General features: G+C 37.7%; 1 protein-coding gene across 27 annotated transcripts in view; it reads right to left on the reverse strand.

The window, feature by feature from the left end:
- Positions 1–27916, reverse strand: part of Clasp1 (cytoplasmic linker associated protein 1) — a 259501-nt gene that overhangs the window by 53002 nt on the left and 178583 nt on the right. For 6 of the 27 annotated variants that reach the window (XM_048812107.1, XM_048812099.1, XM_048812105.1 and 3 more), the window contains 10 exons: positions 26713–26820; positions 22118–22180; positions 19167–19270; positions 17251–17274; positions 15688–15932; positions 9368–9431; positions 8446–8448; positions 6452–6615; positions 2534–2612; positions 1538–1681 (listed from right to left, as the gene is read on the reverse strand). In XM_048812107.1, the coding sequence (XP_048668064.1) occupies positions 1538–1681; positions 2534–2612; positions 6452–6615; positions 8446–8448; positions 9368–9431; positions 15688–15932; positions 17251–17274; positions 19167–19270; positions 22118–22180; positions 26713–26820 (998 nt within the window). The remainder of the gene's footprint in view (positions 1–1537; positions 1682–2533; positions 2613–6451; positions 6616–8445; positions 8449–9367; positions 9432–15687; positions 15933–17250; positions 17275–19166; positions 19271–22117; positions 22181–26712; positions 26821–27916) is intronic. The other 21 variants (XM_048812112.1, XM_048812102.1, XM_048812110.1 and 18 more) reach the window with 7 other exon arrangements.

Consider the following 27916-nt stretch of genomic DNA (forward strand, 5'->3'; position numbering starts at 1 on the left):
AGGAGGAGGGGGAGGAGGGGGAGGAGGAGGAGAAGAAGAAGACGAAAAAGAGGAGGAGCCCAGTGGGAGATCCTTAGGTTATTGGGGGCATGCTCTTCAAAGGGACTGTGGGTCCCTAGTCTCCGTCCTCCTGTTGACTTTTAAAGCAAATAAAATCATCCAGCCACCCAACTAGTTTATTAAATGTTATCAATGAAAAAAAAATTTTTGATAAATGTTAAGATATTTTACAACAGGATCATGAATGAAAAATATTAGTTGATATTAGATAATAATTTGAATGAGTGCTTTAAAAAGATTTTCCCTTGTTCCTTTGACAATGAGCAAGTTAGTTTATTGCTAAGTAACAGACAGTGAGAATTAAACGGACCATGATCCTTTCCTTCTAAAGAAATCTCTTAGATAATTCTTTGGTTCTTCTCTTTGAACTCCGTAAGAGAGTTCAGTGTCTATTTGCACCAGGAAATGCACCAATCATGCTGAACTCTGCTTAGGATCACCCTTCCCTTTTCCCTGTCTGGATCCAGGTGGTCCATATTTTCCATCCTGCCCCAAGGCCAAAGGGCTACTGGTAGGGATGGCTGAGGAAGGAGTAGAATACAGAAGAAGAAAATGCCAGGTTGTGAGTTCACACAAATAACCACCTTGGAGTTCTGAAGGCAGAACTGAGAAATTTGGGCTTTAAAAAGCACGAAAAGCAAAGCTTTTATATAAAGTAAAAGTTTGTAACAACCACGTGTGAAACCCAAGCTTTGGAAACACCCCTGATAAGAAGAGAAGGAGGACAATAGCTATACAGCCCCAATATGAACTCACACTCTGACTGTAGTGTGTCGGGGACTGATTAAATGCTTTACTGTCATCCTTTTAACAGTCTGTGAAGCAGATTAGTTAACAAGAGAAGGAGTAGCAGCCTGTGCTCTACCATGTTACATGCATCTCAATGTTATTTCAGAAGAAGCAAATATTTCCCTTGAGCTATTAAAATGACAACAATAAAACAATGTGTTGGTATCAGGTGTTTCAAAAATCTGAATTCTGTCCCCACGCCACTCCATTTCCCAAATCACAGACAGCATGTTCCAAATGTGGCATATAACTAGATGTTTATTTGCTCTTCCTAAAGTGAAGAATCTGTTCTATCTTATCAAACTTTTCAACTACAGGCACCTCACTTTACTATCAGGCACCCCACAGCCTGCTAGCCTCAGATCTACAATTGCATCTTCAAAGCACAAGTCAGACTGTTCAGTGTTCTTGAAAAAGACACTAGACTGCTAGTGCTTTCATACCACAAAATGATAAAAATGGACACCTGGGAAACCATGAACCCATCAGATTTTTCTTGTGATAGTCAAACACTGGAAATGGACATAACAGGAAAGAGAAGAAGAAAACCTTGCTTTTCATAGAAAAAAAGTGGTTGTGTGTGTGTGTGTGTGGAGGGGGGGCAGTTTGCACATTTCTAAATGAATTTCTGGTTTCTAATACATGCCTAGGACAGTCTGTAATTATACTTTAGCTCTCTTGGTCATACCTTTCTCACATCTGAACTCTTTGGTTCTGTTGTCCAGGTAATGATTCTAGAAACAGCAAGCCTCGTCTCGCTAGAGTTTACAAAATCTGTTGGGTCCATCTGTCTGGCCAGAGACTCAATGTATTTCAAGATTGCAACTTTGACCTGAAAGACCAAATAATTATAAGCATTAAGTATACTCAACCAATCTTTAAATAGAATTCATAAGTGGTGGCCACAGAAAAGTAAACACCATTGAGGGGAAACTTCCTTCCTTTGTCCTACACTTATACTTCCACATGAAATAACATCCTAATCCTCACAAGTGTTGCCGGACACTTATAGGGCAGCTCTGCCACCAAATGAGAGGGCAGGCTCAACTCTGTAGTTAGTTTTTCACACATTCCAGGCCATGTCCGGCGAGGCAAGCTCGTGCTCTACTCTAACTTCTATATCAACTCGTCAAAAGGGTGTTCATTTATTAGGCCCATAGTGAAACCTCAAGACAAATTCATGATCCAGGAACAGATGACGAATATGACTACACACATCTTCCCTCACTGTACAACAACAAGAAAATTTAGTCAAGTTATTATCAATAAGATGATTTTCCACATCTTAGAGAGTGATAACATTAAAGAAATATTCCAACAAGATGCTGATCTCAACACATCAGAATGCTTAATTTTCTTGTTTAAATATTAATTGTGAAAAAGATTACTAATGCCCAAATGATGGTGAGGATGTGGAACAACAGAAACTCTCATACATTGCTGGGAGAGATGTAATATGTTATAATCATTTTGGCTTCTAAAAAAGCTGTCCATGCCTACTTTATGAACCAGCAATTCCTTTACAAGGCACTAAACCAAGAGAAATGAAAACATGTCCACAGAGTGGAAAAGGAATATTCACAGACTTCCTAACTGCTAAATACGAGTCATGTATTAAAAAAGTAAATTTTAAGCAACGTTTTGAGTTCCTGGGGTTGAACTGTAATGACGAATAGATACTGACCTTGAGGTTTGGAGTCTGAGTTTGATCCACAATAAATCTCATCAAAATGTTAAACTGTTGATCAAATGGAAAGGAGTCCCTAGATTAAAAGAAAAGAGAGTGCTTGCTTTTAAAGATATTGAAAAAAGGAATTGTCAAACTACATAACAAAAACATACTGTTATAAATTAATATATGTAAATGCCTATTTACGTTCTTTAAATAGTACTTTTCGTTTTGCACAAATACCAAGTACATATTTATATAGGAAATTTAAGAAAAGAAAAATCTTCCACTAAAGTTACACTAAAGTTACTTTGAGTAGCTCTTTTAAAGATTAAGACCAAACAGAAAACAAGGCAGTAAGGAAGATTCCTCCTGTCCTGCTCAGGGTCATCCTCTCTTCACTCCAGCTACCTTTCTGAATGCTACTTACCCGAGAAACAGTTCCGATTTCCCAGACCTTATTTTTACAACCCCACTATGCTGCTTCCAGGTGACCTGGCTTAAGCCAAATGTCTGTTTTCTTTGTCCTGGAAATTGCCTATGATCCTATTTTGGTCTGACCACCATAGAAGAATGCCTGTTCAAAACTCAGTGACAGAAATTCCCCACCCAGCTCAACTCACACATAGAAGCCTGGGGCCCAAGGAGCCCCTTCTCTTGTTCCATTTCTTGCCTGTGAATGATCCATTTCTCATAGTCATTGTGCATCTCTGAGCCAATTAAGTGACCCTTAGGGGCTCCTGGCTAGTGAAAGTCAGTGCTCTCTCCCTTAAAATGTGGCAACTAATAGTACCAGTTAAAAACTGCCTAATGGAGCACTATGTGGATAACGCTGATGGGACTTCTACATCAATGGGAAAGATAATGCAATCGGCAAGTCCTATTACAAATGAGGCTGAGTGGTTACATTTCTTTCTTTGGAACCTTTTAGAAACCTTTCCTAGTCTATAGAAGTACAGTAAAATGAATAAAAATGTAGGTGTGAATCTACAAATATTTGAAGCAAATAATATCTATGATCACAGAATTGTTATGAAAATTAAAATAAATGATATAAGAAAAATATCAAGTTTTACAAAGTGGTGCATATTAGGTGCCACCATTATCAGTATCATAATTACCAACAGAAAGCAAACCTGACCCACAGCACCCTTTCCTCTCATGTCTATCTGCACCCTGGAAGTTCTGAGGACTGCTTCTGGAGACCAAGTGCATGTCAGTTGTCAGTACACCCAACTTAAGTGACTGGTTGACACACTGCACACAAAATGCTGCTCCCTGCTTGTACAGCAAGGGGATGAGTGGAGAATATACTTCAGGCACTGGTGTGTTTAGCCAGGAAATGCACCCTGTTGTTAGCTCAGCCACAGAGAGGAAACTCAGGCAGATTAGCTCAGGTCTAGAATCTGTGGAGCACCTCTGAGCCACCACTGAAAGTCCCTCCAAATAACCACTGGATGGTTCCAGATGAACTTCAACAGCTGCACAGCTCAGCAGCTGAAACAAAGAAGGGAATCACAAAAATACCCTAGGGACTCAGAACAAGTCTACTGAGATTAGATTTTGTTTTACAGAAAGGGGCAGCCATGAAAATTAGAAAGAGGACATACTGTATTCCTTAATTACCAAAGTTTAGTTTGCAGAATATTATAAATTATAGCCTATATGTTTTTTTGGAAATAGTACTTTTAACTTTATAGAAATCTTAAATCAACACATCCTTATATAGAAAATAATAATAAAAAGAAAATGTCCCAAAATACATATTAAAGTTACTTTGGGTAGCTATTTTAAAGATTAAGACTAAGCAGTAACCTTTAAGAGTATAATCTTATTCCATTAACTCCTAAATTTTCAGTTCTGCAAATGTAACAAATATTCAAATATTATTTCAAAGTTATCATAAGTGGTATATTTGTTGTTCAGTTTAAGTATTTATAGGTGTCCCACATCTGGGACAGTGGGACAAAATGATTAATATGCCCATCATTCCTAAAAATCTGAAATGGACCTTTCCTTCATAAATTCACTTAATTTAAGTGACCCAGAGATCAGATATGGCTCATACATTTTGTTTGGCCTTTAGAGGCATAAGAAATGTGTTTCCCAAATCTTTATTTCTGACCTTTTTTTAAAACTCTGGTTTCACTGGGCCCACATCCCACAGCCTGTCAATAACTCCCTTCTCATCACTCATTTCTACCAGCTGTATCAGTCTATCAATTCCTGGCCACACCTTCCATTGTAATGCTTCCAAATTCCATTAAATTTGATCATCCAAAGAGAGAGTCTAGTTTGAAAGTCTTATTCTGAATGCAGCATGTTACTTTTGAGTTTACAGGAAATCAGAAGAAAGATATTTTATAACGGTACAAATTAGAAGGTTAACCAAAAGAAAAACTCCTGGCATCAGAGTATGGAGGGACAAATGTATGCAAGGCAGCCAGAGTCCTGCACTACCTGCATGGATGGGGACGGGGAAGGGCATGTGCTGTTGTTAGTGGTGTGAACTGGACAGAAAATAAAGGTACAAGCACTACCTCTACCCCACACACAGGAAGGGAGGACACATGCCTACAGAGCAGCCTGGAGTCACAGAAGCAAAGAGAGGAGCAATGATCAAAAATCCTGGATGCTAATTCCCAGATGGCCACTAACACGAAGTGTGAGCCTGGGCAAAGTAGTCTGCTTCTCACTGATGATATGAACATCATCTGTAAGGTCCTTTGTTTAAAAATTTCTATTATTTCAGTTTATAAATAATAACTGGGTCTTATAAGCTGAATATGGTGGCACATGTCTATAATCCCAGTGACCTGGGAGGCTGAGAAAAGAGGATCACAAGTTCGAGACCAGTCTCAGCAACCTAGTGACACCCTCAACAACTTAATGAGACACAGTCTCAAGACAAAAGGTGCAAAGGTGCTGGGAATGTAGCACCTCTGGGTTCAATCTCCAATACCAAAAATAATAATTATTATCATGAATATTGTTATGGGGTCTTATAAAAGTTACTGCTCTGAGGGCTGGGGATAAGCTCAGTTGGTAGAGTGCTTGCCTTGCATGTACAAAGCCCTAGGTTCAATCCCCAGCACCACNGATTGAACCCAGGGCCTTGTGCATGTGAGACAAGCACTCTACCAACTGAACTATATCCCCAGCCCTGTACTTATTTTTTGAGACAAAAGTCTCATTAAGCTGGCCTCGAATCTGTGATCCTCCTGCCTTAGCCTACCAAATCACTGGGATTACAGGTGTGTACCACATCTGGCTCATCTGTTCTTACTAAAAGATTCATTAATCTGATACATCTCTCTCCATTTCCCACCAGATGACAATGCCAACATTATTGCAAAGTGTCTTCTGAGAACACTTAATTCTAACTCTTTATACTGAAGATCTATAATGGCACAGACAAGGGAGAAGAGGCTTGTGAACATAGTTTTTAATTTTTTCTGAGCCTTGTAGCTTCTCTTTCCTCATAACAGCTACAAGGCTTACAACTGTTGTAATGTTTATCCAGGAACCAGTCAATTTAAAGACAGTTTCTGAACCAACAACATCTCAACATCATACATTGATAAATTTCCAATGTGACTTAAAATAAATTGGTATTGAGAATACTAAGAACTTCAGAAAGATATGTATATTCTAAACATTCTCTTTAAATATTTTATACAGGAAAGATAATAATTCTCAAAGTTTTACATGTGTCTGAGGCATTCACAAAATACAATGCCAAGTCAAGGAAGATATGGGTATTTCATCTCCTGAACTGTTGGGACATGTCGACAAAAGTCAACAAGAGAACTTGAGAACTGAGCAAGAGAGAAGAGATTTGAGTGGGTGACAAAGACCATGAGTAACAGAAGACGTTGCCAAGAAATCACAGTCGAGACTTGTAACAACATGGCTGAGCCCCTTGACACTCACCTTGTGACATCTAGGGCCTTCTGAACTTTTGCTTGCACAGAGCCAAGTAAATCTGCTCCCATTTTCTTAAGTAATTGTGTGAGAAGGACAAAAAGCCAGTCTTGCAAGTCATCCTTATGAATTATTATAAAATCCACTAGAGTCTCCAAGAACATACTGAAAACCTGAACACAAATGAAAACCAAGCATTTCACATGTCTGATTCATGATTTTCTCCAAAGAGTAGAAAGCATTAAAAAGGCCCATGCTATTTTACCCAGACTCTCGTCATTTATGTGAACACTGTTAACAACCGCTCATATTGCAAAGGCAAATGCATTGTGGAAAATGGAGAAAGGAAAAAGGACTGACACTTACTCTCTGTTGTGAATTCCACCGCAAACCAGGCCATGCAACAAAACAAATTCCATGTTAGTCACAGTGAATATCATTTTCATGCAGTTTCTTTAAAAATCCTGAAAAAGCTACAAACTGATAAAATACTTGCTCCTCCCTCAATATTAGCCTATAAAAGTTAGTACAAAGAGGAATGAATTTTCCTGAGCTTAATCCTAGAGGCTTTAAAAAAAGAGAGAGAGAGAGAAAAAAAAAAACTCAACTGTCCTAATTCTATACTATTCTTGCTCATTATTGAGTATTCATAGTATAGTATAAGATACAAAAAAAAAAAAAAAGCCATTCCCTATTGTGTAGCTATTGCCTTTCATCTTAATCAGCTCTTTTGAAGTATGCCAATTTCAGATATTATGAATAAAATATTATAATAAATGATAATGACACTTCATGTAATTCTTGTACTGCTGTGTAATTATCACAGATATCTAAGGTGAAACAGTCCACAGTGGAATATCTGTGAACCAATTTCAGAGAGATTAGTAGCACCGTGTTTCCCTACCTCTTCAGTGAGCCTTGCTCTACTGGGACAACCCACCAATCACACACCTCCTCGTTTCTAGTGCAGCAACTGTTCACCACCAGGGGTCTCCAGTGAGTCAGCTCAGGAAAAAAAAAAAGCCAGTGGCCCTGGCTGTGGGATTCCTGGCTTCTCTCACAGACAGCTAATAAATATCAACTAAACTGAGACCTCCAAACTCACTGGACAAGAGCCTTCTGATGATAACAAATTTCCTTCTTTATCCTCACATTCTGCTTCTGAATCAGCAATCTAGAGGTAACAGGTAACAGAAATTTCATCAATGTTCAAAACCATCTAATATCCCTTATGGTATAATTCTTACGAAATGCATTATGCTTATGCTTTAACTTTTATTGCTTTTAACATTACCTTAGAGAAAAGTGTGCAAAGATTATATCTTTGAATATCTATATGGCCTCTAAACTTGACCTCTTTTGGGTTTTATTGACATTGTTAATATTATCCTTGTTGTGAAGGTTTTCCGGGAGATTTTTGCAGGGGCATAGAGGTGGAGCATCACCCTGTATTCATTCCCTTTCAGTCTTGTGAACAAAAGGCAAGGGGCCTTATCTGGTTTTTCTGTATCTCTGGCTTATCATAGCAGGTATTCAGTAAATACCAAATGATTGGATGGATGAGTGTGTGGGTGGGTGGATGCTACTTTAAGGACAATTCCTATGAGGAAGCAAGGATAGAAAAAGAAGACGAAATACAGCTGGCTGGAATTTCACAGTATCATAGGCTGCCTTTTCCCAGCAAGAATTAGAAGAGACCATTTTTTTACTAGGGAAACTATAGTGTAATATGGTTAATCCTGCAAGTCAGCATTTAAGATCTGCTTCTGCTGGTTTAGAGTTCCATCAATATCTATACTTTAGTTTCATCCTTTATCCACTTTTGAACTTTCCCTGTATCTTCATCTTTCCATCTTCTTCCTCTGAACACATCTAATAGCCTTTAAAGGCTTCCTTCCAAACAATGATATTTATTTAAAATCTAGACTCTAAGTAATTTTATAAAGTGTCCCTCTCTCTGCATTTCCCCTAGAATGGGCCCTGTCCCACAGTCATGCAGGCACTCTCTTGTCAAAAGGGCCCAGTGTTTCTTTTGGCCCCCAGGAGGTGGGGGCCTCAGCTAATGGTGACCACCATATAGCAAGTTCTTGGGAACAGTGATATTCTATTTGGAAATATAACCCGGTTTTCCAATGAATCTATTCAATAAATACTTCCATTTTCTACCTTGTCCTATGAGAACAAATACTAAAGTTTACAAAAATAATTACATACATATTTTTTTCACTACAACAACTTTAAAAAATGCACTATATTATACAATCTTCTAATCTAGCACTTGGCCCACTATTTAGCTAAAAGAGGAACACAAAAATTAAAATGTTTGTTGAATGAATGAAATACTATTATCTGAGTCTCTTTCCATGAAAGCTTTCACTTGAAGCTTGAAATTTATGAACATTTACGTTCTGAAGAATTCCTTTTTATTTTTTATTTTGCAGTACTGGGTATTGAACCCAGGGTGTTTTAGTTTTTAATTTTTTCTGTAGTTGTAGATGGACAGAATGCCTTATTTTGTTTATTTTTATGTAGTGCTAAGGATTGAACCCAGTGCCTCATACAAGCTAGGCAACTACTCTGCCACTGAGCCACAGTCCCAGACTAAACCCAGGTGTGCTTTGTCTCTGAGCTATGTATCTCCAACTCTTTTTATTTTGACATTATAAGATTTCACTAATTTGTCCAGCTGGCCTCAAACTTGGGATTCTTAGGTTTCAGCCTCCCCAGTAGCTGGGATTACAGTTGTGCACCACCATGCTTGGTTAAAAATTCCATTTTTGAGAGACAAAACACATGCTATTGCAGAAATGGGTGTTAAATTTGTAAGGCTGAAACTCACTGGGGATTTCTCTTTCATTCTTGGGTATTTTACACAGCTCTCACACACACATGCAGATGGAAATATAAGTCTGATCCTAGATTTACCTTGCTATGAGGGTCAGCAAACATTCGGGTGAAGATCTCACACAATCTCTTCAATTCTACTCGACTAGAGGAAATAAATAGAAATAAATTAATTTAAAATGTAAAAAGTCATCACTTCAATTATAGTTTGCTTTTAAAAATCCTTTGGATCCTAATAGAACCTAATCCAATAATACTGGGTGATTTCAACACACCCCTATCACCAATAGACAGGTCATCCAAACATAAAGTCAATAAGATAATTCTGACATAAATAATACTATATACCACATGGACCTAACAGATATCTACAAAATATTTTACCCCAAACAACTAAATTCACTTTCTTCTCAGCAGCTCATGGAATCTTTCCCAAAATAGACCATATTACAAATCATAAGATAAGTCTTAGCAAATATAAACAAACTGACATAATCCTGTGCATATGATCAGGTCATAATGAAATAAAACTAGAAATCAACAGCAAGAAAATTCACAGAAACCACATAAACACAGTGAGTGAACAATATTCTTTTAAATGAAGAATGGATCATAGAAGAAACAAGAAGAGAAAGCAAGAACTTCTTAGAAAAAAATGAGAACAGAGATATGACATATCAAAATCTCTTGCACAATATGAAGGCAGTTATAAGAGGAACGTTTTATAGCATTGATTACCATAAAAAATCCAAACAAATAAGCTAATGCTATACTTCAAAGCCTGAGAAAAAGAAGATTAATGCCAAAATCAGTAGAAGATGCAAAAAGATCAAAGATGAAATTAATAAAATTGAGAATAAAAAATACAAAGTATCAATGCAACAAAGAGTTAGTTCTTTGAAAAGATAAACAAGATTGATAAACTCCTAGCCAAACTAATCAACAGAGAGAGAAAACCCAAATTAACAACATTAGAGATGCAAAAGGAGATACCACCATAGACACTTCTGAAATCCAGAGGATCATTGGAAATTGTTTTGAAAACTTATATTCTAATAAACTAGAAATTCCGGAAGACATTGATAAGTTTCTATATACATATGACCTGTCCAAATTGAAAGAGGAAAATATAGAAAACCTAAAATAGACCAATATCAAGGTATAAAATCGAAAAAGCAATTAAAAGTCTTCCAACAAAGAAAACCCCAGGGCCATATGGATTCTTTATCAACCAGACCTTAAAAGAATAACTTAGACCAGTTTTCCTCAAATTATTCTATTATTCTCCCAAATACATTCTAGGAAGCCAATATGATCCAAATATCAAAACCAGACAAAGACACAGGAAGGAAAGGAAACTATAGACCAATCTCCCTGAAGAACATAAACGCAAAAATCCTTAATACAATATTAGCAAACCACATTCACAAACACATTAAGAAGATAGTACAACATGATCAAGTGGGTTTCATCCCAGGGATACGAGATTGGTTCAAACTACGTAAATCAACAAATGTAATTCACCACATAAACAGAATTAAAGACAAGAATCACATGAACACCTCAATAGATATAGAAAAGGATTTTGATAAAATCCAGTACCCATTCATGTTAAAAACACTGGAGAAGGAATTTACCTCAACATTATATATAACAAACCCAAAGCCAACATCATACCAAGCAGAAAAACTGAAAGCATTTCCTCTAAAATCAGAAATAAGACAAGGATGTCCACCCTCACCACTTTATTGTAATATAGTTCTTGGAATTCTAGCCAGAGCAATAAGGCAAGAGAAGGAAATTAAAGGGATACAAACAGAAAAAGAAATCAAATTATTTTTGTTGGTTGATGACATTACCCTATATCAAGAAGACCCCAAAAACTCAAACAGAGATTTCTAGAGCTGATAAATTCAGCAGGATACATTCACAAAGCAATAGCTTTCCCATGCTCCAATACAGAGTCTGCTGAGAGAGAAATCAGGAAGACCATCTCATTCACAATAACCTCAGAAAATAAACAAACTTGGGGAATTAATCTAACACAGGAGGTGAAAGACATCTACAATGAAAACTATAGAATGCTAAAGAAAATGAAGACCTTCGAAGATGGAAAGACCTCCCATGTTCCTGGATAGGCAGAATTAATATTGTCAAAATGGCCATCTTACCAAAAACACAGATTCAATGGAATCTCCATCAAAATACCAATGACATTCTTCACAGAACTGGAAAGTCATTTGGAAGAATAAAAGACCCAGAATAGCCAAAACAATCTTATCCAAGAAAAGCAAAGCAGGAGGCATCACAGTACCTAATCTCAAATTCTACTACAGAGCTACAGTAACAAAAACGGCATAGTATCACCTTCAAAACAGACACGAAGATCATGGGAACAGAAAAGAAGACAGAGAGACAAACCCACGTAGCTAAGTCATCTGATAGTTGACAAAGGTGCCAAAAATATGTGTTGGAGAAACGACAGCCTTTTTAACTACCTCTAGCCCTCACCCTGGATAGAAGTCAAATCAAAGTGGATCAAAAACTTAGAGGAATTAGATCAGAAACTTTGTAACTGGTTAGAAGAAAAGAGGGTCAACACTCTAATTCACAGGCACAGGTACCGATTTCTTTAACAAGACTCCTAAAGCTCAAGAAATAAAACCAAGAATCAGTAGGTGGGACAGCATCAAATTAAAAAGTTCTGCACAGCAAAGAAAATGATTAAGAATATGAAGAGAGAGCCTACAGAATGGGAGAAAATCTTTACCAGCTACTCCTCTGACAGGGGATTAATAACCAGAATATCAGAGTTTAAAAAGCTCAATGTCAAGAACAATAACAACAAAAACTCAACAACTACAACATCAACAACAAAATCACGATCAACAAATGGAAAAAGAATTAAACAGATATTTCTCAAAAGAAACATAAATGGCTAACATATACATGCAAAAATGTTCAACATCTCCAGCACTCAGGGAAATGTTAATCAAAATTATAGTGAGATTTCATCTCACTTCAGTCAGAATGGCAATTACCAAGAATACAAATAATAAATTCTGGTGGAGAAAAAGGCACACTCATGCACTAGTGGTAAGACTGCAAATTAGTATAATCATGCTGGAAAGCAGTATGGATATACTTTAAAACCATATGACCCAGCTATCCCACCCCTTGGTGCTTATACAAACTAAAATCAGCATACTATGGTGATACAGCCACATCAATGTTTACAGCAGCACAACTTATAATAGTCAAGTTATGGAACCAGTCCAGGTGCCCATTCATGAACAGATAAAGAAAATGTGGTATATGTACACAACGGAGTTTTACTCAACCATAAATTAGAATGAAATTATAGCATTTGCTAGTAAATGAACAGAACTGAAGATCATCATTCTGAGTGAAATAAGTCAGATTCAGAAAAATCAAAGGTCAAATGCTTTCTCTCATACGTGAAAGCTAGAGCAAAGTAAGGGGGGAAAATGTTGTGGGGGGTGGTTTTCAAATATTATAAAGACAGAGGAAGATTAGTGGAATAGAAGGAGACTGAACTGGAGGGAGGAGGCAATGAATGAACTTGACAAAATTGTGCCGTGTGCATATATGAATACACTACAGTGAATTCTACCTGTATGTATATTTATAAAACATCAATTAAAAATAAATAAATGAGTGGAAAACAGACCAGTAGAACAGAGGAAGAAGAATAGGGGTAGGGAAGAGGGGAGGGAAAGAAGAAGTAATGGACAATAAAATTGACCAAATTATGTTATGTGCATATACAAATACACCACAATTTTATACATATATAAAATATATCACTATTCTTTACATTTCTCATACACCAATTAAAAAAAAGAGGAGAAAATAACTTTGTTTCTGTCAACTACGCAGCTTTACCTAATCTATATTTATGCAACAGAATTTTCCACAAATAAATATCTTATTTAATTCATGAAGCTAAAGGCATAGATTCACTCTCAATTTAAGGTGAGGAAACTGACACTTGGAGCATGATATTCCCAAGCTCACAGAAAGTGACAAAGCATGAGCCAAACCCCCTTCAACTCGACCCAGGGCTCTTTTCCATCTGCCACAGCTGAAAGGGTATGCAATAAATTAGAAAAGAAGCATGTGTTTCAGGGTCACACAGACCTGGAACCTTGATTCGACTACAAAGGACAATGATATCTTTAATCCTTCTCTTTAAAGCTCTGGCCTCTTCTCAGTCAAACAGGATATGCAGTATGTCACAAGGCTGCTGGGAAGATAACACATGGCACCTACTACTGTGCTGGGGACACAGCAAACCCTCAGGCACGCTGGTGTTCTTTACCTTTTCTGATCCCTGATTGCACTACTACCTTTTTTTTTACTCTGAAGCTGAAAAGAGGATCCTCTCTTCCTCAAATTATCATCCATCCTTACACAGATGAGAAAGTTGGCTCAATGACCCTTTAGTACTGTTAAAAGTACAACCTAAAGTGAATGCTGATTTCTAGAGATTATTTAATGGGTACTTAGTGAACCCTAGGAATCCAAAAAATAGAATCAGCAGGAAAAAATAAATTCTGGAAGAAAAATCATCCTCATTTTATTTTTGACAGACCACGGAGTGTCATCAGAAGCCTGCATTTCAGAAGGTATATGACAGATCCTCTCACACCATCTTTAAGGACAGACGGTATAACGTGGGCAGGTGTCAGTACAGGAAGGTGGAAGCAGATGAAGAGCCACCCGGAGGGGGGAACAGCCACTCATCAGCCAGGGCTCATCAAAGAGCCCAGGATGAGCCTCACCCAAGGTCACAACATAGCCAGTCTCAATACTTATCTTTAAAAAAAAAAATCCAGAAGATATAGTACATTGAATTTCATGGGCTCACTTGTCCTTTTCTCAATTCCCATGTTTTAACATCTCCATAATTGAAATTCATCTTATACTTGGTGACATAGTAACACTGCCATATTTAGTAAACAGCATTTCTCATTACTTCTTTAGAGAGACATAAAATCACAGTGTACCAATGGGGCCCAAATACGGTATAAATGCATACCTTTTTGATGTTATATAATACGTGCTTATTTTAGAAAATTTATAAAATATGTAAACAAAGCAAAAAAGAAAAATGTTCAAAAAATAACGCTGTTGATTTGAAGGGCTCTGTTTTATCATCTGTTTACTCTGCATATTTATAAGCTACTATATGCTTATAAGTATTGAAAATTTTAGACTGAGACATTTTATCCTGAACCTTGAAGAGGAATACAACATACTAATTTGCAGAGTTGTTTCATTGTTCACCTGAATTGTAAACTATACCCAGATTTCTCAATAACAACATGAAATAAAAAAATATGAACCTTAAGGGAAATAAATGTTTCATAAGCCTAATCAATTATAGAATATGTGCCAGATATTTTGAAGACTTCGAATGGCAAGGATGGGTCTTGCTTTTGAGCATCAACACATGGAACTTTGTAAGGACACCTTAAATGACAAGAAACCCCTTTAAGAACTTAAAAACAGTATACTACAGGGACATATCCACATCAAAGTTTATAGCAGCACGATTCACAATAGCTAAACTGTGGAACCAACTTAGATGCCCTTCAGTAGATGAATGGATAAAGAAAATGTGGGCTGGGGATGTGGCTCAAGCGGTAGCGCGCTCGCCTGGCATGCGTGCGGCCTGGGTTCGATCCTCAGCACCACATACAAACAAAGATGTCGTGTCCGCCGAGAACTAAAAAATAAATAAATAAATACTAAAGTTTCTCTCTCTCTCTCTCTCTCTCTCTCTCGACTCTCTCTCTCTTTAAAAAAAAAAAAAAAAAAAAAAAAAAAAAAGAAAATGTGGTATATATACACAATGTAATATTACTCAGCAATAAAAGAAAATAAATCATGGCATTTGCAGGTAAATGGATGGAGTCGGAGAATATAATGCTAAGTGAAGTTAGACAATCCCAAAAAACTAAATGCTGAAAGTTTTCTCTGATATAAGGAGGCTGATTCATAATGGGGTTGGGAGGGGGCATGGAGTATTAGATGAACTCTAGATAGGGCAAAGGGAAGAGAGGGGAAGGGAGGGGAAGGGAGAGGGCATAGGGGTAGGAAAGACAGTGGAATGAGATGGGATATCGTTACCCTAAGTACATGTATGAAGACATCAATGGCATGACTCTATTTTGTGTACAACCAGAGATATGTGCTCTATATGTGAAATATGAATTGTAATGCATTCTGCCGTCAAATATAACAAATTAGAATAAATAAAAAATAAACACACACACATACACACACACACACACACACACAGAAACCCCTTTAAGTCTCTGATGAGTTAAGAGGGGACTCGGGCATGACTCTCAACCCTGGTCTCCTGCCCTTACCTCAGTGTTCTTTGGCTCTTTAGCAAGTTCTGCAAGCCCAGCAGCCCTTCTTTCCTTTCTGACCAGTTTGAACTTGCACAGTGGTTGAGAACTTCTGCTACATCCTCAGTCTGCCGCAAATAATGGGGAATGCCGCCATTCCTGGAGCCATAGGAGCGCTCGGAGCAAACACTTGAGGCATCGCTGTTGGCGTCATCATCAGAATACATCCCATATGGCTCGTATCTCCTCCTCACAGGCTTCTTCTGATGGATCCAATGAGGGATGGAGGTGAACAAGGAAGAAATGGAAAGGTGAAATGGTCATGAGTCATATCAAATAAAAACAATAACAGTTAAATGGAGAAACACACACACACACACACACACACATACACACACTTGTCCTGTGCTTACATATCAGGGAAATAAAAACAGAAAAGCAGTCTTCCAGGAGGAAAAACAGGTAATAAGTATCACACTCCTTAGCGGGGGTAGTGGTGGGGGAACAGGACACTGGGACACACACGACTTGGCCTCTTAATACAGTGTACAGTGTATGGGTTTTGCAGCCAGGCAGACTTGGGTTACAATCCTGGTGCTACCACTGAATGGCTGCATGATTTCAGAAAGGCTGTGAAGATTTTTCCTTCAGTTTCCTACTCTGTGCGAGGACGATATTTATGCCAATCCCACAGGCTTGCTTCGAGGACTCAGTGGAATTCTAGGCCGAATAATCCAGCTCAGTGCCTAAGACACTGCAGGTGTGTGCACCCCTGGGGCCCCGTGCAAGCTGCTTTGAACATGGTCTATGGGCAAACTTCTGTGATGACATTTCCTTAAGAAAACCTGAAATTGAAATGCCAGTGGCAGAAATATCCTACGTAAAAGAATTCTTAAACTATCTGAGCCACTTTCATTAAGGACTTTAGTTTTGTAACAAAAACAGGCTTCTTTTAAAGCAGACTACAATATCTGCTTGATTCATTTCTCTTACTCTGAATACAAAAAACTACATTAAACCCACTAGCTATATAAAACTGATAAAAATTATAAAATACAAATTTTTCTGAAACCAAAACAGTCACCGGTTTAAGCTGTATAGATTCAATTTTCTAATAATACTAATTTTTATGAATCCAATTTGCTCAGGACTGTTTTGTCATCTGCCTGTCGTCCCAGCATAATTATGAATAGTACCCCCTTTTTACTATTGAAAGTATTTTTCTTTGGATGCTAAGTTATATGATCATCCCACTCACACACAAGAGTCCTAAAATAAGAAAAATGTCAATAAATCCATTTGTGAAATAATGACAATATAAGAACAGGCACAGATTGAGTTAATATAATGCAATTCTAATAGGAGACAGAACAGAGCGTGACTTTAAAATAAATGCTAACACAAACGTACATAAAAAGTGATTTGATTCCATCCCTATAAAGGCATTGGCAGATTCAACAGAATCAGAACTCAGACCAAAATTTCTACTACATTTTGTGCTGCTTTTGCTAGATTCTAAAAGAAATATACTTGCAACAGAAAAAAAAATAAAGTTGTAAACAAAAGTTAAAGCACTGGTACCTTGCTCCTGGCGTCTCCTAACAGCTGTAGGCAGGAAAATATTGAAGGATGGGGAAAAAGCATAGAGAATTATGTCAGAAGCATATGTGGGGATTGTTCTGGCAACAAAAGCGTATAGCAAAACATTTCTTAGCAAACTAAAAATACAGGTCAGCAAGCGTTTCACATCAAGCAGGTAGTAATAAAGACTGCTTTTTTTCAAAATGGCATTTCCTAACCTCCTAAACCTCTCCTAGCACCTTCTGGCTCTTGCTATAATTCTTTACTGAAACTCTTCCCATACCCATACCCATGAAGCACATCTCTAATGTGACTTCTGATCTACTATCTATTCCTAGGAGACTTTCCGTCTGTCCCTGGGGTTTTAATTCTGTAGGCAGGAATTCAGTACCATTCCTGTGCTTTAAGCTCTTCTGAAGCAGGTCACTTGAAGAGACCAGAGTGGACAGAAAATAACAAGGGCAGCCTGAGTACAAAGGGAGCTGGGGCTCAGTGAAAAGCTCAAGTCAAGTTATGCCAAAGCTCCAACTCTCCATCTCTGTTCTGCCTCCTAGAACTTTGCACACAGTCCCTTATGCAGTTCTTTAAACAACTAAGAAAGTCCTCCGCCTTAACTGGAAGTCCCATTTAGTAAGGGTTTCAGCTTCCATTGTTTCCCACTCCTCTGACCTCCACTTCCTAGGATCTCTGAACAAATAAAAGATGGATTCTAAATGCTGTAATTTGGAAGGAGAAACAGCTTCATAGAATTCTGTTCCAGCTCTTGACTCTTAAGTTAAAGCCATGGCCAGAGCAATTACCCTGAACTCCAATACCTGCCAGAAAAAAGTTCTACATATAAGGGTGATGAATAGAGCTGGCCAGGCCATCTGTCTACCAGGAAAGCATTCTGAGAGCAGCAAACTGCTTGCTCACAGACATTTGTACAAGAAATCATCTGACTGAGCAAGAATAAATGAAGGAGAGACAGGAAGGGATGAAAGCAGGAAACTCCACAGCCGCAGACTATAAAGTGTCAGTCAGATGGAACATGGCTGGATTAAAAAACTCAGGGTAGGAAAGCAGGATCCTGTTATGTGTACTTTTTTTCTCTACAAGAGAACAGATCTTAAAATAGCAAAGGCAAGGGTAGAGATCAGATGATTCTAAAGAATATCTATTTTGAATTCTGAGCACATAAACTGGAATATGCAAGACACTGTGCTCCCACCAGCTGAAATGCATCTTGACCATGAGCAGGTTCTACCAAGGAACTTTTGCTATAACCACAAATTAAAGGAGCTCTGGTCACTTTATGTTTTTTTTTTTTTTTAATTTTACATTATAATGAAGCAAAAACATATTCTATCAGTATTTCATACCCTCAAACAGTAAACATTAAAATTTAGGAAAATTTTCTTAAATATTGACTTGACTCGTTTTTTTTTAAACAAACAGATCATATAGACCCACTAGTAAGGAAAAGAAATAAATGCAAGATTTTCAAACCTCAAACTATTACCTAGTGTTATAATTATGTTTAGGCTATGCCATCAAGGTCTATAAAGCAACAGAAGCAACAGGATGGAAAACAGGAAATGCTGGAAAAAAACCATGGTCCCAAAAAAAAAAAAAAAAAAATAGCTCAATGACATCTGAGAAGTCTGATGTCATCAAAATCTCCTTGATACTGAGGAGCACAGACAGGTAAGGAATACTGGATAATAATATTTTTTGGAAGGCCAATTTTCATGTATGTGTGTGGATGTAAAAGATTAAGAGGAAAACAACAGTAATGTAAATCTGTTCAACGTTTATATAATTTTGAAGGGTTTCAAAGATGATTTAGTAACCTGATTTGGGGCAACTTCCTGTTAAGACAGGGAAAAACGTGGATGAATAATTCAAAGAGATTCTGCACACACTGCGCCCCTTACCAAAGCATCAGCAACTGCAGCTTCCAGATCTGTACTGGTGCTCAAAACCCGCATGGCATTCACGGAACCCGGTATTCTTCCTGGCTGGCCCAGCCCAAATCGGTCTATTTAGAAAACAAAAGCAAAACATATGTCACTTTAATTCACTTGCTCTCAATTCTTTGCAAGGAGCTCCTGCCTCTTTGCACCACAGTGGATAGAGGCTCTGACAAATCCCTAGCCAATTTTAACTGCATTAACTTATTTACCAGTGGTAGAGGTTAAATTGTTTGCATTTAATACTATGGAGCCACAAAGCTCAATAGTGGAAACTGTCCCTTAGTATTTTATTACTTTGAGACATGAGAGAGGGGAACTTATTCTAGAAGGGAGCTGGACTATGAACTGAATCTTTTAATCTATTAAGCTTTTTCTCTACAGGCAAATGGCCTTAATGTTTCTTCAAACTAATTAGAAAGCTTCATGATTTGATCAAAGAGTGAAGTAAACAGTTAAAATTTGAAATGAATGTACTAAATTGATCTCTGTGCAAAATTTCCTTAGTCTTTTTGTTGTTTTTGCAATACTGGGCTATACCGCCAGCCCTTTTTATTTTCTATTTTGAGAGAGGGTCTGGGCAAGTTGTCCAGGCTGGACTGGAACTTGGAATCCGCTTGCCTCAGCCTCCCAAATTGCTGGGATTATAGGCATGCACCATGGCACCCAAGCTGAATAATAGTCTTTATACAGATAAACAAAATGGAGAGAATCCAAAGAATTTAAGATAACTTTTAACAGTTCGAACAACTATTCTAAGGTTGTTAGTGATCACAGTATATGAAGCCTTAGTTTTTAAAGTCCCAGTAAGTCAGTTGACCAGCCTTCTTTAAGAAGTGCTGGAGATTAAGACTATGATAGGAGGAAATCAGTGTAAAAGATGCATTGGGAATGATAAAGTTTCTTAATTACTGTTAAACTTTCTTAATTAAAATTCTGATGTACAAAAAACTTTGAAGAAAAATTTTAAGATAAAGTGTTTTCCCTGTGAACTGTTTCAACAAGGGAAATTTCTGTATTAGCCATATTCTCGTATAAAGCATCGATTAAGAGGGGAGCTAATATTGATTTTACATAAACTTTAGATTGGTAATAAGACACCACTATAAAACTGATGGACTTTGAAATTGTTATGTTATTTAGCTTTTATAAAATGTCAATTTCAAGCTGTTATACCTTCTACTTCAACAGAAAGGGAAAATAATTTAAACATAGCTAGTCAATAGTTATACAGTCATGAATTTTTATAAAGAAACAAAAATTGTATGTTATACTATCCCCTTTTTTAATGCATTTGCTGATCATTCCAAATGTCCTCTTAGTCATTGTGTTGCAAAGGTGATTTCATGTGCCACATGAAACCTAAAAAGACCACAAAATAATCACATTTCTATATCTATCTATGTTAGTTAAATTATGAAATGAGTATAAACTTGAGATTTACAGATTTATAGATAATCTTTAAGTCTTTTTTTTTTTTCATTAAAAAAGGGTAGATAGTAAGGGATTTATGAGTAACAGAATGAAAGTAATTCAGTTATAAGCCATTTAAAAATTACCCAGCAAAACTTAAATAAAACAGAGTCTAAAAAAATTTTAAAAATTAAAAAAAAGTAAATCTCATGCCAGCGATTCTTGTTCCAGGGATAATATTGTTTCATTTTGTTTTAAATCAGAAACAAAATTAAAACTTATAAGAACAATGCAATTATTCTGTGTTTCCCAGATGCAAACAGCTTTGCCATACACAGTGACTAGGATCACCTGATATAGAATACAGATAATTTGAATTGCAGATCTTGTATTTTTTTTCTTTCTTTCTTTTCTGTGGTGCTGGGGATGAAACCCAGGGTCTTGTGGATGCTGAGCATGTGCTCTACCACTAAGCTAACCCTAAGTTCCTGAACTTCAGATCTTAAGGGGAAATGTTTACCTGGACCTAAGCAAGATGACCAACTTTTTGTCTCCACCAAACCAAAATCTGCTCTACATTCCTACTGCTCTGACACTGTGACAAAGCTCAGTAGTCCAAAGGATGGATGCATAGAGCTGTGCCCACAGTCTGGCCCCTAATCATCAGGAGAATGCTTTTAAATCCTTGCATACATAGAACTAAAGAGAAAATAACTGACTGAGGGAACTGGTAAGCACTGTCACCATCCACAGCTCATGAATTAATACTCAATTGAGAAAAATAGTCATCAGAGACTCTCAGCATAGGAAAATTAGGCCAGTTAAGTGTGGCAAATTGATGCTACCATATGTTTACTTTTTGCCCCTCTGGCTAGCCAGTTGATGTGTTAGAGCTGAGATGGAAGGTTTGGGGTCCACAGGCTGCAAAAGTTAAGCTTTGGCCTGATTTAATTACCTGAATCCTGATCTTATTTTTCCATCAAAACTTTTAGGACACTTACTTTCATATATTTGAAACTATGCATGCTATAATTTGAAGCATTGTTAACTGAACAGTACCTCCAAATAATTGGAACCTGACGGTAATAAGTAACATTAACATTTGACACTACACTGGGAAGTGAATGCTTTGGAGATGAAAGGCTGTTGGATGATATCCACACCCCATGTCCCCATGGGGCCCTATGTGACATCCACTTTGGGTGGTTGTTTTCATGGGAAGGGGGTGGTAGGAGGGGAAGACGTGCATCCCCATTTCTTTGTTTTGACATAAATATGAACACTAGAGAAATGATGCTGTCAAACAGGCAATAAAGCATCTATGGCCTATTAACAGAACTATAAACATTCAACAACTTAAAAAAACGAAAGCACATCAGGGAAAACAAACATGAGGTGCACACATGCCAAGCGGTAGCTGACACGGATGAAAACAAATGTTAACATGGGAGTGGAACTAGAACAGATGGAGAAGCCGAGTCATGCAGTTAGCACTTGTTCACCTGACTGCCCAACAGATTCAGCAGTGGAGAGAGCACTAGTGGACCTGGAATGACGTCGAGAGGCTGCAGGTAAAAGGAACGGCAACACCCACAGAATTAACACACAGGAACCAGAGGAAAGGCAGGGACTGCTACCAACAAGGCCGCATTTTCTCATGAAAAGAAATGGTGCTGGATATGAATGGACAGTAAGCGGCAACCCCCAGACTCCATGGGAGCTGCTGGCTCTCACACAGCTCTGAGACACACAGGCACAACAGAGGCACTCTTGCTGGTGCCTCCCACTATGGATGCATCCTCCAACTCGGACTCTAGGTTTAGATTCACGCTATGAAGCCTCTATCAGCCAGTATGGAAATGTGTCAAATGAAGCACATCAGGAGTCTCCAAGTACTGTCTAAACCCCCGAGTGGATAGCAGGAAGATGGATTTTTAACTCAGCTCACGAGATGTGTCATCAGTATGTGATGCATATGCCACCATGCTCCAAAAACAAAGGCAGGGAGTTCATAATGTTCCTTCAACAGAAATTGAATGAAATCACAGGAAGGGGGTTCAACAACTGGAATTCCATTTTCCCTGGTCAAAATGCTTGTTGTTCTGTTGCACAAATGTCCTAATTAATGTACTTGTTTAACTGCTGGAAATTCTGTGGTATTTAAGTTTAATGACCTTCCTTGGAAAGGCAGTTGCAGTACTCTGTTTCTGAGCACTGGCTTGGAAATATAACCTTTAAGTCCTGGTTTGGTTATAGCTAGCTACAGCACCTCAGACAATATACTAAACCTCTTTGGGTCTCAGTTTCTTCATCCATAAAATGGTGCCAATAACAGTACCTACCTCTTGGTTGTTACCGAGAAGATAACAGAAATCACACATAAAGCACTTAGTTTAAACCATGCCAGGCACAGAGTCGACAGTGGTGGTCACATTAATTAGTAATGGTGGTGGCAGTAACTGTTAAGAATCAACTCCAATGTACATTCAGAAATAAGAATATTATCAGCAAGTAATCATAGTAAGTATATTAATTAACCAACCCGAAGAAATAAATACTAAACTCTGTCCTCGTGAGGAAAGAGAACAGCTTTTAGAAATAATTATGAAATAAGAGACTTGGTTCAAAACACTAATGTATTTGATTATAGTTCCATGAAATATACGGTTCTGCATTATCTCAAGAAAAGAACCCAAAGATAAAATGCTTCCATTCCTTAGTCTGAAAAAAGTGATGGTGATTAGACCATATAAGTTAATAGATTTCACAAGGTCATACTGAGGAGTTACCTTTCATCCACATTACTATTCTGTATACATTAACACATTTAGTCATAAAATATCAAAATCTCAGATTCTTCCACTATTTTTTAAAGATCATGTTACTTTATAAGAATGCACACATCTGTGGTATATGTGGTAGCAATTATAAGAAAAGGTTATTTGGTCAACAAAATGTTTACCAGCTTACAAAAAGAATATCCTTCCTTTCTCAATATTCACAAAAGTAAAAATAAATAGGCAATCTCTAAAACAATATAATAAACTTACCACTTTCCTAAATATGGAAGTTGGTAAAATGTTTTTTAAGACTGAAACAAACCACACATCTATCATATTAGTATATCAGTACTGTATTTTGATAATTTAAATTGGAAATGGCAACATCTGATCTGTAGTTTCCTAAGTAAGTAGTCCTTTGCTTCTATTTCAACAGAATATTCTATAATAAATTTGTTGTGCAATGCATCCTCTGTCATGTTCACAGTGAACACCCACCGACATCATCCAAGATGGACCCACTTATGTACAGAGCCTGATTTACAGCAGAGTTCTAGAGTTCTTTATTTCATTCAACCATTACCACTTTAACCATTATTCATACACATTCACAGCAGTAAGATGCTTTAAAACAATCATGCAAACCGAAAACAATGTATACAGCCAGCCCTCTATTCACCAGTTCCACATCTGTGGACTCAACCAACTACAGGTGAGGGAAGAAAAAAAATGTCTGTCCTAAACACAAACAGACCTTTTTTCTTGTCATTATTCTCTAAGCAATATAGTATAACAATCATTTATAGAGCATTTACTTTGTATTAGGTATCAGAAATAACTTAGAGAAGATTTAAAGGGGGATGTGTAGATTATTTGCAAATACTATGCCATTTTATATAAGGGACTTGGGCATCTGTGGATTTTTAAAATATTTATTTATTTATGGTACTGAGGATGGAACCCAGGGGCACTTTACTCCTAAGCTACAGCCCTTTAAAAAAAAAAAATTATTTTTAAACAGGACCTTCCTAAATTGCTGAGGGTCTTGCTAAATTGTTGAGGCAGGCCTCAAATGTGCCATCCTCCTACTTCAGATATTGAGTTGCTGGGGTTACAGGCATGTGCCACCGTGCCTGACTAGCATTTCTGGATTTGGTATCAGCATGGGGTACTGAAATTAATACCCTGGGGACATGAGGAATGAATGTATTCACTGAAACATAACTATTCGTTACCTTTTTTCCTTTATGAAGGGTTTTCCATGTAAGTTGATCTAAAGGGGCACTGACAAATCTAATTTCCAACAGCAGTAGGAAGTGGTTATTAAAAATGAATGAATAAAAGAATGAACAGAGAATGTGCAATAAGTTACCTTGGGGACAACCTTTTGGAATGTGTCTCTGTATTCTCAGGTCCTAAGCCTGGAAGTCCCTGACCCAGAAACAGCTGTTGAGCACTTTCTACTGTGCCAAGCTCTGCAGGCCTTACAAAATCATTTCATATATTTTTGAGGAACAAAACGAGTTATCAAAAGTACTTTCAAATAAGGCAGGTTTGAAGTCAAACCTGGATTCAAATGCTGGCTCTAGCCACTGTGTGGCCTGGAGAATGTGGCTTAGTTTCCATTCGAGTCTGATGATGGTAACACCTATCCCAGAGGGTGACCAGAACCACAAGGTGTTATGCCTGTTGACTGCTCTGAATGGCACAGGTACACATGGGACACTGTTGTATGAGTTTAACTCAATGGAGGGAAAGGCTTGGTATAAAAATTTAGCTTAAGAGACATTCCCTATTGCTCGGACCACACAAAAAATATGAGCTGATGCTAATATATTTCAACATTTTGTGTTATCGTCAAGACAGTCAAGCATATCTGCTTACCCAAAGAGTGAAAGACAGATGCCATTACTGAGTTACTCAGTGTTCAACAGGAGTTCAAGAATGCAGCATGCCTTGCTTGATCCACAGATCACATGCCAGATTACAAAGGTTGCTTCCACAGATAATATTAAAAATATCAGCACATGTATAAAATAAAATTGCTTAATTGCTTCTAAAAGACAATATAACCAATAGAACAGAGTGAATTATTTATCTACAGATTATCTGGAAGGTCAAATAGTGGGCAAGGATGCATAGATACAGCCTTAATTTACAAGGAAAAATCACCAGTTCATTCAGAAGAAAAAAAAATCATTGCCACCCCTGTCTCACTGAGAATTCTGCTCTAATGCTTCAGGTTTCTATGGAATACCTGACTTGCTCTAGGTAAAGGTGCCCCACTCAGGGGCTCCTGCTAACCAAGTGGAATCACTACGTCAAGGGAATCATCTTCTAGCCGACTAGAGTGGTGGCATCTGTGACCTGCTCTTTTTCAGAACCTCATAAAGGATCCATTGGTCATGAAAGCATACATCTAGACTTTGATTACTGACACTGATTGGGGACAAAAGACATCAGAAGAAGTACACAATGTTAGCAGGAGACAGAGGCAAATATACAGACCTTATGCTTTTGATTTAACATCCCTCTCCTAGAGTGACACTTACATATTTTTAAAAATCAGCTGCATAATCCTATAGTCAAAATCACAGACTGCTGGAGTCCATGCTTCACGTAATCATTTTAGGTCTAGGTCTAATTATTACAAAATGCTTTCTACTATGTTCATCAAGGGGAAAATATACAGCATTCAACATGCCAAAGAACTAAAAAAATAATTACTGAAGAATATGAAATATTCCTTTTCATAAAATATGTGTTGATCAGATTCCTTTGGGAATTCTATAAATTGTACTAGGATAAAATGATATATTACATGCCTATTTTAGAGAAAGGCAAGACTATTAAAACTAAAAAGGAAACTCATCTAGTTTTCTAAATGTTATCGTGGCTGTACTTTTTTTCCTCGAACTACATTATATATAAATTGATGTCTAGTAAAACTGAAGGCAAATTGTAGAAATTTAATGACTAAGGATCAACTTTGGGTTAACTTTACTTTCAAGCAGTGATTAACTTGAGTTTTTTGCCTCACGTTGGAAATCGCCACATGGAGGGGCTTGCCTGGTACCAAGTGATTATAATGACGACAGTAGAGTGAAGTGGTGCTTTTTTCCTCTAGTATGTGAAAACTGGGAGTTGCTGAAATCCAAGCATGCAGAGGGGACAACAAAGGGTGACTAAGGAAGAGGAAAGAGAAGAAAGGATCACAGGACAGCAGGAAAGCAGGTCATTCCACCCAGCAGTGTCTCGGACAAGCATCAGGAGCAGGGAGAGGAACCTGCTCCTGGGCAGCGCCTCCGTGTACTCACCGAGTGGAGGGAAGCCCCGAGCGGGGCTTGTATCTCGGCTGCTCTCACGGCTGGTATCGCGGCTGCACCCCTGACTCATGCTGGGTCGAGGGATACGGCTGCTCCGTGCTAGCGTGCAGCATGAGGGGTTTCAGAGAAGGTGAACAAGTTTAATGAAGACAGAAAACTCACAAAACGTCAGTCACATTCGGTTAATGTAATTATGACATTGTCCACCCTGGGAGTCCAGGACTGGGTCATCTATCCGCGCTGAGGTCTGATTGTTGTACCAACAAAGGGGAGTCTGGATAAATGGAATTACGCTCAGTGCCTCAGAAAGCTGGGAACTTTGTGTGAAGGAAGAATTACACCTAAAGGTAAGATGAAAAGAAACCTTTCCAAAGAACAAACTGGCTTCCTAAAGCACAAGATCAAAAGCTTTTGGTTTTTATGGCTTTGGCAAACTTCGACAAGAGGACAAATCACCAAAGTTGTTTTCATAGGTATCTGGTTCTTAAAAGACAATTCAATTTGGATTAATAATCCCTGAAATCCACAAACTCACCCAATTAAAAGAAAGAAGGCTAGCCTCTCCCAGGCCTTCTTTAAACAAGAAGCCTTAAAAGGCTTGTATAACTGGAGAGATAGCCAACTTGAGTAAGAGTATAGGTGCTTCAGACATACTTAATGACCTAAGCCAACAGAAGTAAAGAGACTTCTATCTTTTCATTTTCTGATGCCAACATTTTAAATGTGCTGCTTCTACAGAAATCCAAATAGAGTTGCCTGCAGTCCCTTCTAAGCACCTCCACCGATCCAGTCTTACACACCAAGCCTACACCAAGTGGACTGATAATCTCAATATTCAGGTGAAAGATCCCTCCACTGATCTGAGGCCAGCTAACTATGATTATGTACAGATAAAGTTTATTATTCTCATGTTTTAAACACTGAGATTATAAGACATATTAGCATGCATTGGCTAAGGTCTAATAATAATATGGCTGAAGCTCAGAAAGACCATGATACCCTTGTTTCTCAATTTAATCTGTGAAAACAGAAATAAATTACTGACAATATATTCCAAAACAACATCACATACTGATGTGTGTAGGTGGAATGCCTAACATACCAGCTTACAAAGACTACATATTTCCATCTAGTGAGCTCCGTCACTTCCAGACTGCACAAAAATGGCTTTCCTGGAGGTTTGGGAAACTGTAAA

The sequence above is a fragment of the Marmota marmota genome, unplaced genomic scaffold, assembly GCF_001458135.2.
Source record: "Marmota marmota marmota unplaced genomic scaffold, marMar, whole genome shotgun sequence".
Taxonomy (NCBI): Eukaryota; Metazoa; Chordata; class Mammalia; order Rodentia; family Sciuridae; genus Marmota; species Marmota marmota.